The sequence below is a fragment of the Dromiciops gliroides genome, chromosome 3 (genome assembly GCF_019393635.1).
Source record: "Dromiciops gliroides isolate mDroGli1 chromosome 3, mDroGli1.pri, whole genome shotgun sequence".
Lineage (NCBI taxonomy): Eukaryota > Metazoa > Chordata > Mammalia > Microbiotheria > Microbiotheriidae > Dromiciops > Dromiciops gliroides.
The window spans coordinates 450,734,534-450,748,477 of record NC_057863.1 but is presented as its reverse complement, the minus strand read 5'-3'; the positions used below and the strand labels follow the sequence as shown (position 1 = coordinate 450,748,477).

Genomic DNA, 13,944 nt, shown 5'->3' with positions numbered 1-13,944 from the left:
ATCTCATGCAAAGCCTATATTCAAGCAACAGAACATATTTCCCCCCTCCAGATCTGTTTTCATAATTCCGCCATGTCTCTAATGGATGGTTTAAGAAAGTTGGGAAAGGGGGCAATTGAGAATTTAAATGACATACCCAGAGTCACATATAATTTGTATTTATGTATGTATGTGCACATATACCCACATATACACCTATATATGTATGCAGACATACATACATGCATGCATACACACATATATGTCAGAGGCAGAACTTGAACTCCAGGACACCAGATCATAGCACCATAGATCTACAGCTGGAAGGGACCTTTCATTTTTATAATTAAGGGAACTGAGGCCAAGGAAGGCTGCATAATTTGTCCCAGGTCACACAGGCAGCAAGATTCTTTCCACTTGTACCCAGGTCTTTTTGACTCTTAAGACTACTCCTCTAGCCTCTATAATGTACTGTCATTCATCTTTTAAAAGCTCAGTATATTAAAATATGTCATGTCATAAATGTTTTAGGAAGAAACAATTCTCAGGAAAGCATGTCAATCACATAAAACTATATGGTACCAAAGCAACTCAAGGCTAAGTTTATAGTTAAAATACTCTAAGATTTCAAACAAAAGTAGAAGTTTTTAAACTTTATCTTATTTTAAAACAAGAAATGGTTAGACTATGGAATGCACCATCTATATATCTTTACATCCTGCCTGGGAAAAACCAAGTGTATAATTATGGGGTTTTTTGCCGACATAAGAGCAGATGGAAGTCCTGCAGTGGCCATGGCAGAACTTCATGGCATAACAACCACAAATACATTGAGAACTGAGGTAACATGGGAAACACTGATATTACAATAGTAATGATGCTTTTGAAATTTAAAGGTAGTTGAAGTTTTCTTTTAGTTGTATGGCTGGTTTTAAGACATATGACGAGAAGGGAACTAATTAAATGCTTTCAAAAATAAGATGAGATGGGGGCAACTAGGTGGTGCAGTGGATAAAGCACCAGCCCTGGATTTAGGAGGACCTGAGTTCAAATCCAGCCTCAGACACTTGACACTTACTAGCTGTGTGACCCTGGGCAAGTCACTTAACCCTCATTGCCCTGCCAAAAAAAGAATAAGATGAGAAAAGCAGGATGACTTCAGAAAGGCCTGGAAAGACATGTATGAAATAATGTGTAGTGAAGTGAGCAGAACCAAGAAAACACTGTACACAGAGACAGCAATATTCTTTGATGGAGAAATGTGAATGACTTGACTATTCTCAACAATACAAGGATCCAAAACAATTCCAAAGGACTATTGATGAAGCATACTATCTACCTCCAAAAAAGAACTGATGTTGATGGAACAGAGTAAAGCATGCTATTTTTCACTTTCTTTCATTTTTTCCCTTTTAATCAAGTTTTCTTGTACAAAATGACAAATATGTAATGCTTTACATAATCCTACATGTACAACCCATATCTGATTACTTGCTGCCTCAGGGAGAATGGATGGGAGGGAGGGAGGAGGGATAAAAATTGGAACACAAAACTATAAATAAAAATGTTTATTACATTTAAAAAGAATAAGATGACCTTTAAATGTTATCATTCTTTATGAGATTAGGATTCATTTTCATCTCTGCTCTTCTTCTAGGACACCTATCTTCCTATGTCATTTGATCCCTAGAGAAGCTCCATGATCCTGTGTTTCCTTACATAGAGGACAACTGACTAGGGGAAAGGAGTTGGCATCTTTTCTCCTTCCCTCTTCCTCTCCTGTTGAAGTAATTGGGAGTGGGTAGGAGGTATCTATTATCAGGTATCATGCCAATGATTGTGCCACTTAAGTTGATGGCAGCCAGAGAAGAAAAAAGATGAAGAAGAGAGGGAATTTTACTATCTAAGAGGGAAGGGAGACTCTGGTGTCTGTCTTTTATCTTATACTGAGGGCGGTGCACTGAAAAACTTGCCTAGACAGTCATGGCTACAGAGCTAGAGAATGTGAAAGAGAGGAAAGTGAGAGGAAAAAGAGAGGAGGGGAGAGACAGAAAGATCTCTATCTTTCTATCACAGAGAGAAAAAACAGGGAGACAGAGAGTTAGAGATAGGGATGAAGATAGAGACAAAAGAGGGAGGGTGTAAAAGCCCCCAATTCCTACCCCAAATTTGACCAGTTGGGGCAGTAGGTAAAAGAAAAACAACAGGACTTGTCATTGTGAAGGCCTCTTCCAAGGAAACCTTCATATTCAAGACTCTAAGTAACATTGGGGACTTAAAATTCAATAACTCCTCAGGGCTAACAGTTGTTCTTGAAAGCATCTGCTTCGTTTTCTTCCTTCTAATAAGATTTTTCACCTCTAATACTGTGATCTCAGCTTGGCGGAGGGGCAGAAGGTGAAAGGGGAAGGAAAGTCTCTGAGCCAAGAAAGCAATAAAATTCTCCAAAGTATATTTAGGCATTTGGTGTTGCATATTTTCATGACAATAAAGTTATTCTTATATATGATCTATATTTCTCATTTTAAGCCTCTTGAATGGTCCTTTGATTGAAAAAGGCTAGAACAAAGGTCTGAATCCAATAAGGTAAAATTTATAGCTATAACTGCAGACTCCTACACTTGGATTCAAAGAAGCAAGTGCACAAGTGAGGATTGGGTAGTGGCGGGGGCGGGGTGGGCTAGACAAATTCATCTAAAAATGATCTGGGCTTTTTTGTTGTTGTACTATTGCAATGTCATTATGAATGAAGCAATAGTCTTATAGTAAAAAAGCTGATCTGATGATCATAGGCTGCACTGAGAGGCATAGTGAGATCCAGGTCTACATCTCCAACTACCTGCTTGCAACCTTGATGCCCCAAATGCATCTCAAAATCAACATGCATAAACTGGGACCTTTTATCTCCCCCCATTCCCAAGTTACCTGATCTCCTCTAAACTTTCCCATTTTGTGGAGGGTACCATCATCCCATCATCCTTCTGATCACCCAGCTTTGCTCACCAATTCATCAGTCATCTTTTATCCTTTGCTCTTCCGTCACCACCCTCACCATCACCACCTCCACACTTCCCACCCCAACACAGAGACTGATATACATTCCCTTCTTTTAACTTGCATGACCACCAATGACCACTAATTCAAGGCTTCATCAAATCTGATTAGCTTCCTAATTGGTCTCCCTATTTCTTTTTTTTTTTAATTTTTTTTTTAGTGAGGCAATTGGGGTTAAGTGACTTGCCCAGGGTCACACATGTGTTACATTGAAGGATCATTAGGGTCCTGGGGGAACATTTAAATTGAATGCTTTCCACTTTGGGGTCTATTATCAACAATGGATCATATGAGATAATATTTCTAAAGCACTTAGCACAATGCCTGACACACAGTAAGGACTTCATAAATGCTTCTTCTCCCTGTCCAATATCCATCAGCCAAATATGCGTATGAAAATCCACTTTTAAAATAAATTATCTTTAGTGAGTCTGGAAAATGAGTCATAGACAATTCTTCATGGTCTTGAGATAAAGCTATGAAAACAGCTTTCAAGGAGGGCATACTTATCTGGTGTGCATCAAGAATTATGGCTCTGGTTTCCTGTAAAAGGTATGGACAATCTCCAAATACCCTTCTAAAAACATTGGCATTGTGGAGAGTCCTGAAAAATAGATTTTTGTGTAATGACTATTATTGAAAATATCCTGGCCTCTAATTTTGGCGGCTTCCCCAAAAGCTCAAGGAAATCACTTAGCATTAGAGATGTCACACTTTAAGATGGGGAAGATAATGTGTCAGAGGCAAAGCACTCTTTGATCACATATCTTGTTTTAGTATTTATTTCCCTAAAAAAATAAACCGTTCATTCTAGGCAAAGAACAAATGTGGGGAAACTTGTAACAATGGCTGCCATTTATATATCATGCCTTAAGGTTTGCAAAGTTCTTTACATACAATATCTAATTTGATGCTCACAGTCATCAATTTAGGTAGATACCACAGGTGTTATGGGAAGCTACGTGCAGTAGTGCAAAGCTTCTTAAACTGTGGGTTGCATATGTGGTCATGTAATGGAATATGAGGGTCTCAAAAATTTGGCAACAGTAAAAGGTTATGTGTACCTATTTTATATACCTATATACCTGAGGTCCCATAAAAATTTCTCCAGTGAAAAGGGGTCATGAATGGAAAAACGTTTAAGAAGCCCATCTATACTGGATAGCTGAGCTCCTGCCTTGGAGTTAGGAGGACCTGAGTTAAAAACTGGCCTCAGATACTTAGCCATGTGACCCTGGACAAGTCACTTAACCCTGATTGCCTTACTTTTCTCATCTGTAAAATGATCTAGTATCTTTGCCAAAACAAACCCCAGCTGAGGTCATGAAGAGTTGGACACAACTGAACAGCAACAGGTATTAGTGTTTTCATTTTAGAGATGAGGAAACTTGAGTTCAGAGAAATTCAGTTGACTTGCTTGTGTTTATATAACTAGTAAAGAGTTGGAGATAGAATATTAAACAATCTGTGTCCTGGCATTCTCTCTACCGTACCCTACATATTCCAAGGGGTAGCATCAATGGGAGGTTCCCTGGTTTAAGAGATACAGGCATAGGATACCTCTAGGAAAGCCATATTGATTCTGGAACAATGTTTGTGTCCAAGACCTCCTCCAGGTTTAACCCTATCATCTCTATGCCAGTGCCTCTTCCTTGCAGATTCACTTATTTCTAGGTATATACCCCTACAGAACAAGTTTGAAAGACAGCCTATATTTTGCTTCTTTAGGCACCAAAAGGTGGAGTGGCATATAAACAAGATGCCTACTGGACTGAGTCTAAATAGAATGTGACTGTGGTAGTAACCGGTAATCCATATCACCAAAGGAAACTTCAAATAAGCAAGCTCACTCCTAACATGGGGAGCACAGTTTTCATTAGGAAAGTTACACATACGGTCAGTTTAGGGACTAAGAGAACTAGGACAGAAGAGTCAAAAGTTACCTTGCTACTTTTGTGTTCCTGCAACTAATAATCAATTAATTAATCGACCGATCCAGATTTATTAAGTCCTAGGGATATGAAAAGAGGCTAAAGGCAGGCTAAAGTTTAGCCTTGTCACCTCTCCTAGGGAGGTAAAATATGGCTGTATCTTCAGTATCAGCCCAATAGCCACATTATCACACAGGAAACCCTGCTGCCCTTGAGGGGCACTGAACTCATCCCAATGTCTAAATTATCTTTCTCCTTTGGTTATGAGTGAAAATAGGGAAGCCAGAGGGCATTAACCCTTATAGTTTTGCTGTAATTAAAAGCCAACATGTTAGTGGCTTAATAGCTCATGGAACATAATAGCAGCTAATAATAGGTCATTTGAATGTCACTCTTATAATGTGCAAGGCATTGTGCTAAGTGCTTGTTCTCATTTGATCCTCATATCAACCCTGGGAAGTAGGTGCTATTATTATCCCCATTTTACAGCTAAGGAAACTGAGGCAAAAAGAGACTTAAATGACTTTCTCAGAATCACAGGGCTATTAAATGCCTGAGGTAAAATTTAAGCTCAGCTTACCTGGCTTGACAGGTTTTCAATCACCCTGACCTCCAGTGGTAACTCAGAAGGGACTGAGACATTGACTTGATAGTGTGTTCAAAGAGAAAATGGCTAACTGAGAAAAAGCAGAACTTACATAGGCTTTGGAGGACTCAAGTCTGAAGAATTGGGCCTCAAGTTATAATAAAGCTGAACACCTAGTTAGGGAACTGAGGGATCCATCATCAACCTTGGACCATGAATTACCATGTCCCTTCAATTGTTGGAAGAAGCCATCAGTAGCTGCTTTTCTCTTTGTCCTATGCCCCTTCAAGTTCATGGGCTGCTTAGTCAATAAACATATCTACCCAGACGTTGCCTCCCTTAATTTGGTCTGGGTATTCCACATCAGAACGGTTTCCCTATTTTCACCTGTCTTCAGATAATGGAGTCCTGACCATCAGGGCTGACAGTTGTAACCCAGCTTCACTAATGAGCAGTGCTGAAATCAAAGTAGATTGTTGATCCCTGGTCTTAGGTGACACATTTTATAAATAAAAGTTGGATGGAGGAGTGGAGGAGGCATTCAGTGAAGACGTCTTCTTGTTTAGGATAATATGGCCAATCAATCATTCAATCAATTAAAAATATATATTAAGTGCTTACTGTCTGCCAGGCACTCTTACTAAGCAAAGCTGTGTGACCATGGGTAAGCTACCTTATTTTATTCATCTGTAAGACAGAGGGTCTATTTACTTAACCTCCTAGGAAAGTACTTGCTTAACTATTTCATTAAATGCTATATAAAGTTAGCTACTGTTTACTTCTTAAAGTCATATTAATATTTTACTAGATCTGGATGTCTATAAGCAATGTGACAGTCTCTCATGCTACTGACACCAGAGCTATATGATTTCTTTAGTAAAGGGAACTTGATGACAAGATTCCCTCTACCAATACAAAATGGCACTTTCTCTAAATTTGTAGTTTCAACTCTCTAAGTTGTTTTGGGCACTGAGGGTACATTTACTGACTTGTCAAGGCTTGTAACAGGTAGATATGAACATTGATGTTTTTGACTCTGAAGCCAGCTCTTTATCCACCATACCATGTTGCCTGTTATGGATAAGATGTATAAAGGAAGGCTGAGCAATAGCAGTTAGATGGACACAAAAATGGATACATAAATGTATCTACAAGATTAACAGATTGATGTCAACCTGAGTAAGATTTCTGGTGATAATCCTGTAGTGCTGTCCTCAGCCTGTTCTAATCATTATGAAAAGCTTATCAGCACAGGGAATGATACAAAAATGAGGGACGCAATTAACTGCTTTGATAACAGAATCAGGAGGCCATAAAGATTGGATTTTCATATGCATATGTCAGTTGATTTTTAACAGTTCAGAAAAATGGAGTAAAACTAACAAGTTGAAATTTAATGAGGCAAGTGTGAAGTATTACATTTAGGGTTCAAAGAATCAATTACCTAAATATAGGACTGGAGAGACCTGGATAAATAATAGTTCATGTGGTAGATATGTAGAGGTTTTAGGTGACTGAAAGCTCAATATAATTCGAGTGGGGAGTGGCTGCCAAAGGCTAAATAGGATTGTATTAGGAGGGAGGTAACAATCCCACTGTACTCTTCATTGATCAGAACACATTTGCTTTATTGTGTTCACTTCTGATGATATTTAGGAGTTATCTCGACAAAGTAGAAAGTGCTGAGAGGAGTATGAACAACATGTCCTATGAGGACCTAAAAGGACTAGAGATGTTTAGTCTGAAGAGAAAGTTGGGTAGGATGTAGTGATAGCTGTTTTTAGTCTTGTGGAAAAGTGATTAGATTGATGCTGTATAGCTTGCAAGTGATGCAGTAGGATCAATGGGTGAGAATTAGATTTTAGGTCAACATAAGGAAAAAATGTATACCAATTATAGCTGTGCAAAAAAAATTCAATAGAATTGATTTTCTTATAAGATAGTGAGTTTTCGTTCCCTGGAAGTGTTCAAACAGTGGCTAGATAAAAATGCAATTCGGATGTTCTTGAGGAGATTCCTGCATGATACAGGAGGTTGGACTAGTTGATCTCTAAGGCTTCCTCTAAGAAAATGGAGAGCATGAGAATATATTATTAGGATCACTGAATATACAGTATAAGGAACAAAATATATATTTGACTATGTGATAATTTTTTTCAGTTGTTAGTTTATGGAGGAAGACATATATAAATGAATAAAGATAAAATAATGTATAATGAAGATGAATATTACTTTTAGTAAGTATGGCTGTAGGATGATTAAAAATCTCTACTTGGAGATGGTTTTTCTTCATAAAAAATATCAAATAGAGAAATCATACGAATGTAGTCAATAGCTCAAAAAATCTTTCATTAGGACTCACCTCCAGGAATTCTTTGAAAAACTTTGCCCAGAGTGTCTCCTGTTATTATGTTATAGCTAATCATAGCTAGAAAGAAAAGAAAGATAATAGGTTAATATCAGACACAATTATCGATCATATATGTAATTCTGAGTGGTTCCTCCAACAAAAGCTCCTAGTTATATTTGTGATTTAAATGTTTCCTTTTGTGTTTTGACTCTTTTTTTTGGTTCAATTTTGCGAAACTCTTTGATTTTAAGAATTTCTACTTTCATGTTTAGGTGGTGGATTGATTTTTTGCTTTTATATATTTTTTTAAAGTTGCATGTCCAGTTCATTGATGTTTTCTCTCTTTTGTTAATAAAAGTATTTAGAGTTATACATTTCCCCCTAAAGACTGCTTTAGCTGCATAGCATAAGTTTTAGTGTATCTTATTGTCATTTTCTTTGATGACATTTTCCATGATTTCCAAGACTTGTTCTTTTACTCACCAATTATTTAACATTAATCTCCAATTAATTTTAAATAATATCTTCTGTGACCCTTTATTGAACATAATTTTGTTGCATTGTAGTCAATAAAATTATATTAAATATTTTTGCTTTTTTTCCAGTTGTTTGTGAGGTTTTTTTTTGGTTTTGGTTTTGTTTTGCAGGGCAATGGGGGTTAAGTGGCTTGTCCAGGGTCACACAGTGACCCTGTCAAGTGTCTTAGGCTAGATTTGAACTCAGGTCCTCCTGAATCCAGGGCTGGTGCTTTATCCACTACACCACCTAGCTGCCCCTGTGAGGTTTTTATGTCCCAATATATGGTCACTTTTGTAAATGTGCCATGCATGACTTAGAAATTTATAAAATCCTTTTTGTTCCCATTCACTGATTGCAGAGATCTGTCATCTCTACTTTTTCTAAAATTCTATTTCTGTTTTAAATAATTTGAAGAATAATCTGAGGCTACTTCTTTAACAGGGGTATTCTCTAGTCTATTCAACTAAAAGATATGAATTCAACTGTATATCCAGTATTCAAGATGACCCCAAATGTAAAAATCTCAAGTCAGAAGACAAATAGTTATTTACATTATGAAAATAAATTTTTACTTTACAAAGTAGTTCATCCTAGCATCCTTTAAGTAGGATCCTACTAGCACACTTAAAATTATTGACTTGACAACGGTACAACCCAGGTCACCATACTGAGTTACAGCAACAACAAAAAGGGGAAGAATTTCTAAACCATTATCTCATTTGCAAAAGCAAGGAAGACTCTTTCTAGAAATATTATAATGCTTGGCTTTTCTGCTGAAATTTATGGCCATTGTACAACTTGTAAGATGGCTGATATTACATGTTAAAATCACCAATTAAATTTGTCATGAAAACAATTAGGAAAATGCTATAAACTTGTGAGTGACTTTTTAATAAATTCGGTCCACTCAGGCTAAGTATCTGTGGAGAATTGATTTTGTACATTAAAAATTAACAGATTACTATTTCATTATGATACTACACAGAGTAAGGAATATTTACTGTAAGTTTCAAGTGAGTCAAACCACAGAAATACAAATAGACTGTTAGTTTTACAAACATGAACCTTTAAGTTGGCTGAAATGCTGTTCAGTCTTTAATTAATGATTTGATGTTCTTGTTTCCACTTCTTATTTAGTCATCCCTAAACCTTAGCAATCCAGAGTTTAGCATGTTACCTGGCAAATAGTAGGTGCTTAATAAGTGCTTGTTGATTTGACTTATTGGTATAAGACTCAAGAAGACATGTTCCTATTATACTCTCATTTTACCCTGAATCTATTCTCATGATAATGAAACAGAAGAGGACCAACAAATTAAGCAGAATATATCATTTCTTCTAGTTTCATTGTCTGAGTTCCTTTAAGTATGCCCTCTTTGGGATTACTTTCTGAAGTGGACCATGGAAGGAATAACGTGTGACATGTTGACATAGGTGTAATGCTAGCCTCTACATCCATACAGAAACAGGTCAATTGTCACTGGCATTGCTACTATGATCTGAAATAAGTGAGGAGAATCTCTTACCTGGAACTTCACAAGTGAGGTCTGAAGAAACTAGAGTTGATTGACTTTTAAAAGGAAGGGCTTTATAATAGGGAAGGAGGCAATATAGGCAAAGAGAGAAATAATGATAGTGATCATAGGTTTTTTTCTTAGAATTATTATTGTATAAAATAGGTAAACAATGTCTACACTTATTCTTTCAAATATACAAACTACATAAAATCTTTAACATTCATTTCAAATGTTATTTATTCCAGAGGTAATTGTCACAATCATTAAAATTATTGTTATTATTTGACTTCAGAGTGGTCTTACCAATGAAAGGATATAAAAATTGTAGAGATGAGAGGAGTAGATACCCTGAAAAGCCAAATGTTTTATGGACCAAAGACTGATAGCTATCTGTTCCAGAAAGGGCTCCTCCTTTTATCAATAAGACAAGGGAAAAGTCTGTCAAGAAAACAAACAGGCTATGCATGAGATTGTATACCAAATGCAAAGATTTTCTTGTTTAAGTTTAAATTATGCTGGAAGAAAAATGCTAAATTATACTACCATTTTAGAATGAGATGACAACAAAAAGCCAGGTTAAATACATTATTGATGAGGAATTTACTTCCTAAGGTATGGTTTTCTTTTTTAGGATACCATGAATATCTACTGTTGTTTTTCATCAACCTTTTACATGTTAGGGACAAATATGGTCAAAGGATTAGTGCATTGACCTGAACAGAAGGCAAGTCCCTGAAGTGTGTCAGGAATTCCATTTTCATTTCTTATACTGACTTTCTTCAATTTTGGAAAATTCTCTCATCCTTATCTGACTATTTCCTTATTTTCACAATGTAGATAAGCAAAATTACATGAAAATGAAGTTTAACCCGCCCCCCCCCATGCAGCACATTGCTCCTATTTTTTCTCAAGGTAAAAGACAAAATGTGACTAGGAAAAGTATACAATTGGTCTAAGAGAATAAAAAGAAATCTCAACAATTCTGTATTGTAGTTATTAAGTAAACATTTTCATAATACTGTATTTAGAGTCTTTTGTTCCTTTTTGAGGGGTCAATCTTGGGTAAAATCTATAGAACAAATGTTTTAAAATGTGATTTCCCGAGTCATATGTGTTTCTGAATAATATTTTTTGTTTTGTTTTGTTGTTGTTGTTTTGCGGGGCAATGGGGATTAAGTGACTTACCCAGGGTCACACAGCTAGTAAGTGTCAAGTGTCTGAGCCCAGATTTGAACTCAGATCCTCCTGAATCCAAGGCCGGTGCTTTATCCACTGTGCCACCTAGCTGACCCCCTGAATAAATTTTTAAAGGCACTTTTTAAGCTATTAAATTTACCATATCCTTAGTTATAAAGAAAAAAAATGTTGGTGATAGATAGTTGATGGATAGAATTCTTCCACTAACTGGCTGGTCATAGCATGAAGATGATTGTAGGGTCTGAAAGACCATGCCAGTGGGGCATAAGTTGCAAAAGTTCCTAAGTTGGGAAGCTGAGTGTGACAAGGCAGTGGGACTGTGGAAAGTGGGAATGGATTTGGAGTCACAGGACCACTGGAGTCACTGGGTCATTATAGTCAATTACTAGCTGTGTGACCTTGGATAATTCATTCAATCTTTCTGGGCCTCAGTTTACTGTTAAAATGAAAATATTGGATTAGATGATTTCTAAGGTCCTTTCCATCTCTGAACTGATAGCAGTGGACTACATGTCAGTTATGATGGAACTAGTCTACCTAAGTTTCGAGAATCAGATTTATCATCACCAGAAGTTTGGCTACCATTGACATCTCCCCCTCTCCCCCTCTCCCCCTCTCTCCCTCCCCATCCTTCTATGACTATGTCTACGTCTACATCTACCTATCTATTTAATCCACTGGAACCCCTTGAAATTATGTACTAAAGTGTGGTGAGTTTATAATTGTTGTCCATAGAAGGAAGACCTTCAATAATAAAAAACTGCAAGTCCTCTGAAGTATTCAGGTATGAAAATAAATAATATTCATTTAGAAGTTTTAATATTCAAATTTCAATACACATACAATTGATTTCATTTTTACTATGCCCATGAGTGTATATAACCCTGTGCAGTATATTATTTATTCAGGAAATGGCTACTTTTTTTTTTTTTTTAGGCAATGGGGGTTAAGTGACTTGCCCAGGGTCACACAGCTAGTAAGTGTCAAGTGTCTGAGGCCAGATTTGAACTCAGGTACTCCTGAATCCAGGGCCGGTGCTTTAACCACTGTGCCATCTAGCTGCCCCCAGGAAATGGCTACTTCAATCATCACATATGCATTAAGGTTATAGACAGTTTTTGATGCAAACAAGTGCAAATATTCAAATAATTTAATTGAATGATGGAAAAAATTATCACTGTCCATTTTTACCCTCAGATAAAGCCTATAATATCTCATGAACAGAGGAACAGGGCAGAGACAAACCACTTGTCTGGCCAAACGTGCCTCATTAAAGGCTTAAAATAGACCTACCAAGGCTGGAAGTAAACCATCAGCCAAATTAGAATGTGTAGTTAAAAGAGAGGAGATATACTTTTATCCCTCACTTTGCAGACTAGTCTTTAAGAACTTTATTTAGGAAAGTAGCATTTCTTCACTATAGAGTAGCACTGTATGACAAGAAATATAATACAGTGTGGAAAGCTAAGGACCAGATAAGTGGAACATGATGAAAAACATTTGAGTGAAGAGAAATGCAGGGAGGGGCAGCTAGATGGTGCAGTGGATAGAGCACCGGCCCTGGAGTCAGGAGTACCTGAGTTCAAATCCAGCCTGAGACACTTAACACTTACTAGCTGTGTGACCCTGGGCAAGTCACTTAACCCCAATTGCCTCACTAAAAAAAAAAAAAGAGAAATGCAGGGAGAAACACAAGCAATAATAGGGTGCTTTTATGTTATAAATCCCCCAGCCAAAAGTGGAAATTGGATAGTGAGTTTCAAAAATAAGCCAAAATCCTGCAATAGAGGCATAATATAGTAATGGTGAGGAACTTCAAGCCAGAGCATATAGAAAGTCTTCTTTTCTAAAAGCCCAGCTGCTAAGAAATTTGTGACTTGCTTTAATGGTCATTTCAAGCTTAAAGAGGTAGAGAAAGCAACAAGGGAGTGAGTGTTGATGATGTCTCCAAAGTGGTATGATTAGAATTTGGGGAGGAAGTAGCTTATCTATAACAGAGTTCATGATAGGATCATAGGTTCAGGGACTTAAAGCTGAATGGAATTTAAGGGGATATCTAGTCCAACTTTCTCATTTTACAGCTGAGGAAACAGAGACCCAGTGAGGTTAAGTGACTTGCCCAAGGTCACACCAGTAATAGATGTAGGGGATGGGAAACGTAAGGGAGAGAAGGCTGGGCATAATCTGAAAAGAAATCAGGACTTTTGGAGAATGGGTTTCAAATAATTCAGAAAGGAAGGGTAGCATCTTATGACAGAAGGTGGAATCCTTCTACTGCAGATAATATTGCCTTGAAGGGGTTGTTAGACTCTCAAATACAGATCCAAATACTTTTTTCCTCACATAATTCTAATGATGAAGAAAAGGGGACACCTTTCTAAAGAGATTGGTCTGGCTACTCAGGGACCTCACTGAGCACCTGTTGTTTTGTTTTTGTTTTTTTGGTGGGCCAATGGGGGTTAAGTGACTTGCCCAGGGTCACACAGCTAGTAAGTGTCAAGTGTCTGAGGTCGGATTTGAACTCAGGTCCTCCTGAATCCAGGGCCAGTGCTTTATCCACTTCGCCACCTAGCTGCCCCCTGTGTCTCTGTTTTTTTTAAGACATGTACAGAAATTGGAAACAAAGACAAGTAATTGAGTTTGACTACAAAGAGTAGCTTGATCCTTTAAGACTGTTAGGAATGCTAAATTCCAGAACAACTTGAGACCTTGAGTGAATGCTAAGGACAACCAAAGAATTTTTAAAGCTATATTAGACACAGAAGAAAAATCTAAGAAAGGTTAATAGTTTTAGTTAATGGAACAATGATA

The 13,944-nt window shown here is 37.2% G+C and overlaps 1 protein-coding gene across 1 annotated transcript in view; it reads right to left on the bottom strand.

Annotated features, from left to right (window-relative positions):
- SLC38A11 (solute carrier family 38 member 11) overlaps positions 1-13,944 on the bottom strand; it is a 71,293-nt gene that overhangs the window by 51,612 nt on the left and 5,737 nt on the right. Inside the window, exons 4-5 of the mRNA XM_043997707.1 lie at positions 10,240-10,374; positions 7,913-7,978 (exon numbers count right to left, since the gene is read on the bottom strand). Of these exons, the coding sequence (XP_043853642.1) occupies positions 7,913-7,978; positions 10,240-10,374 (201 nt within the window). The remainder of the gene's footprint in view (positions 1-7,912; positions 7,979-10,239; positions 10,375-13,944) is intronic.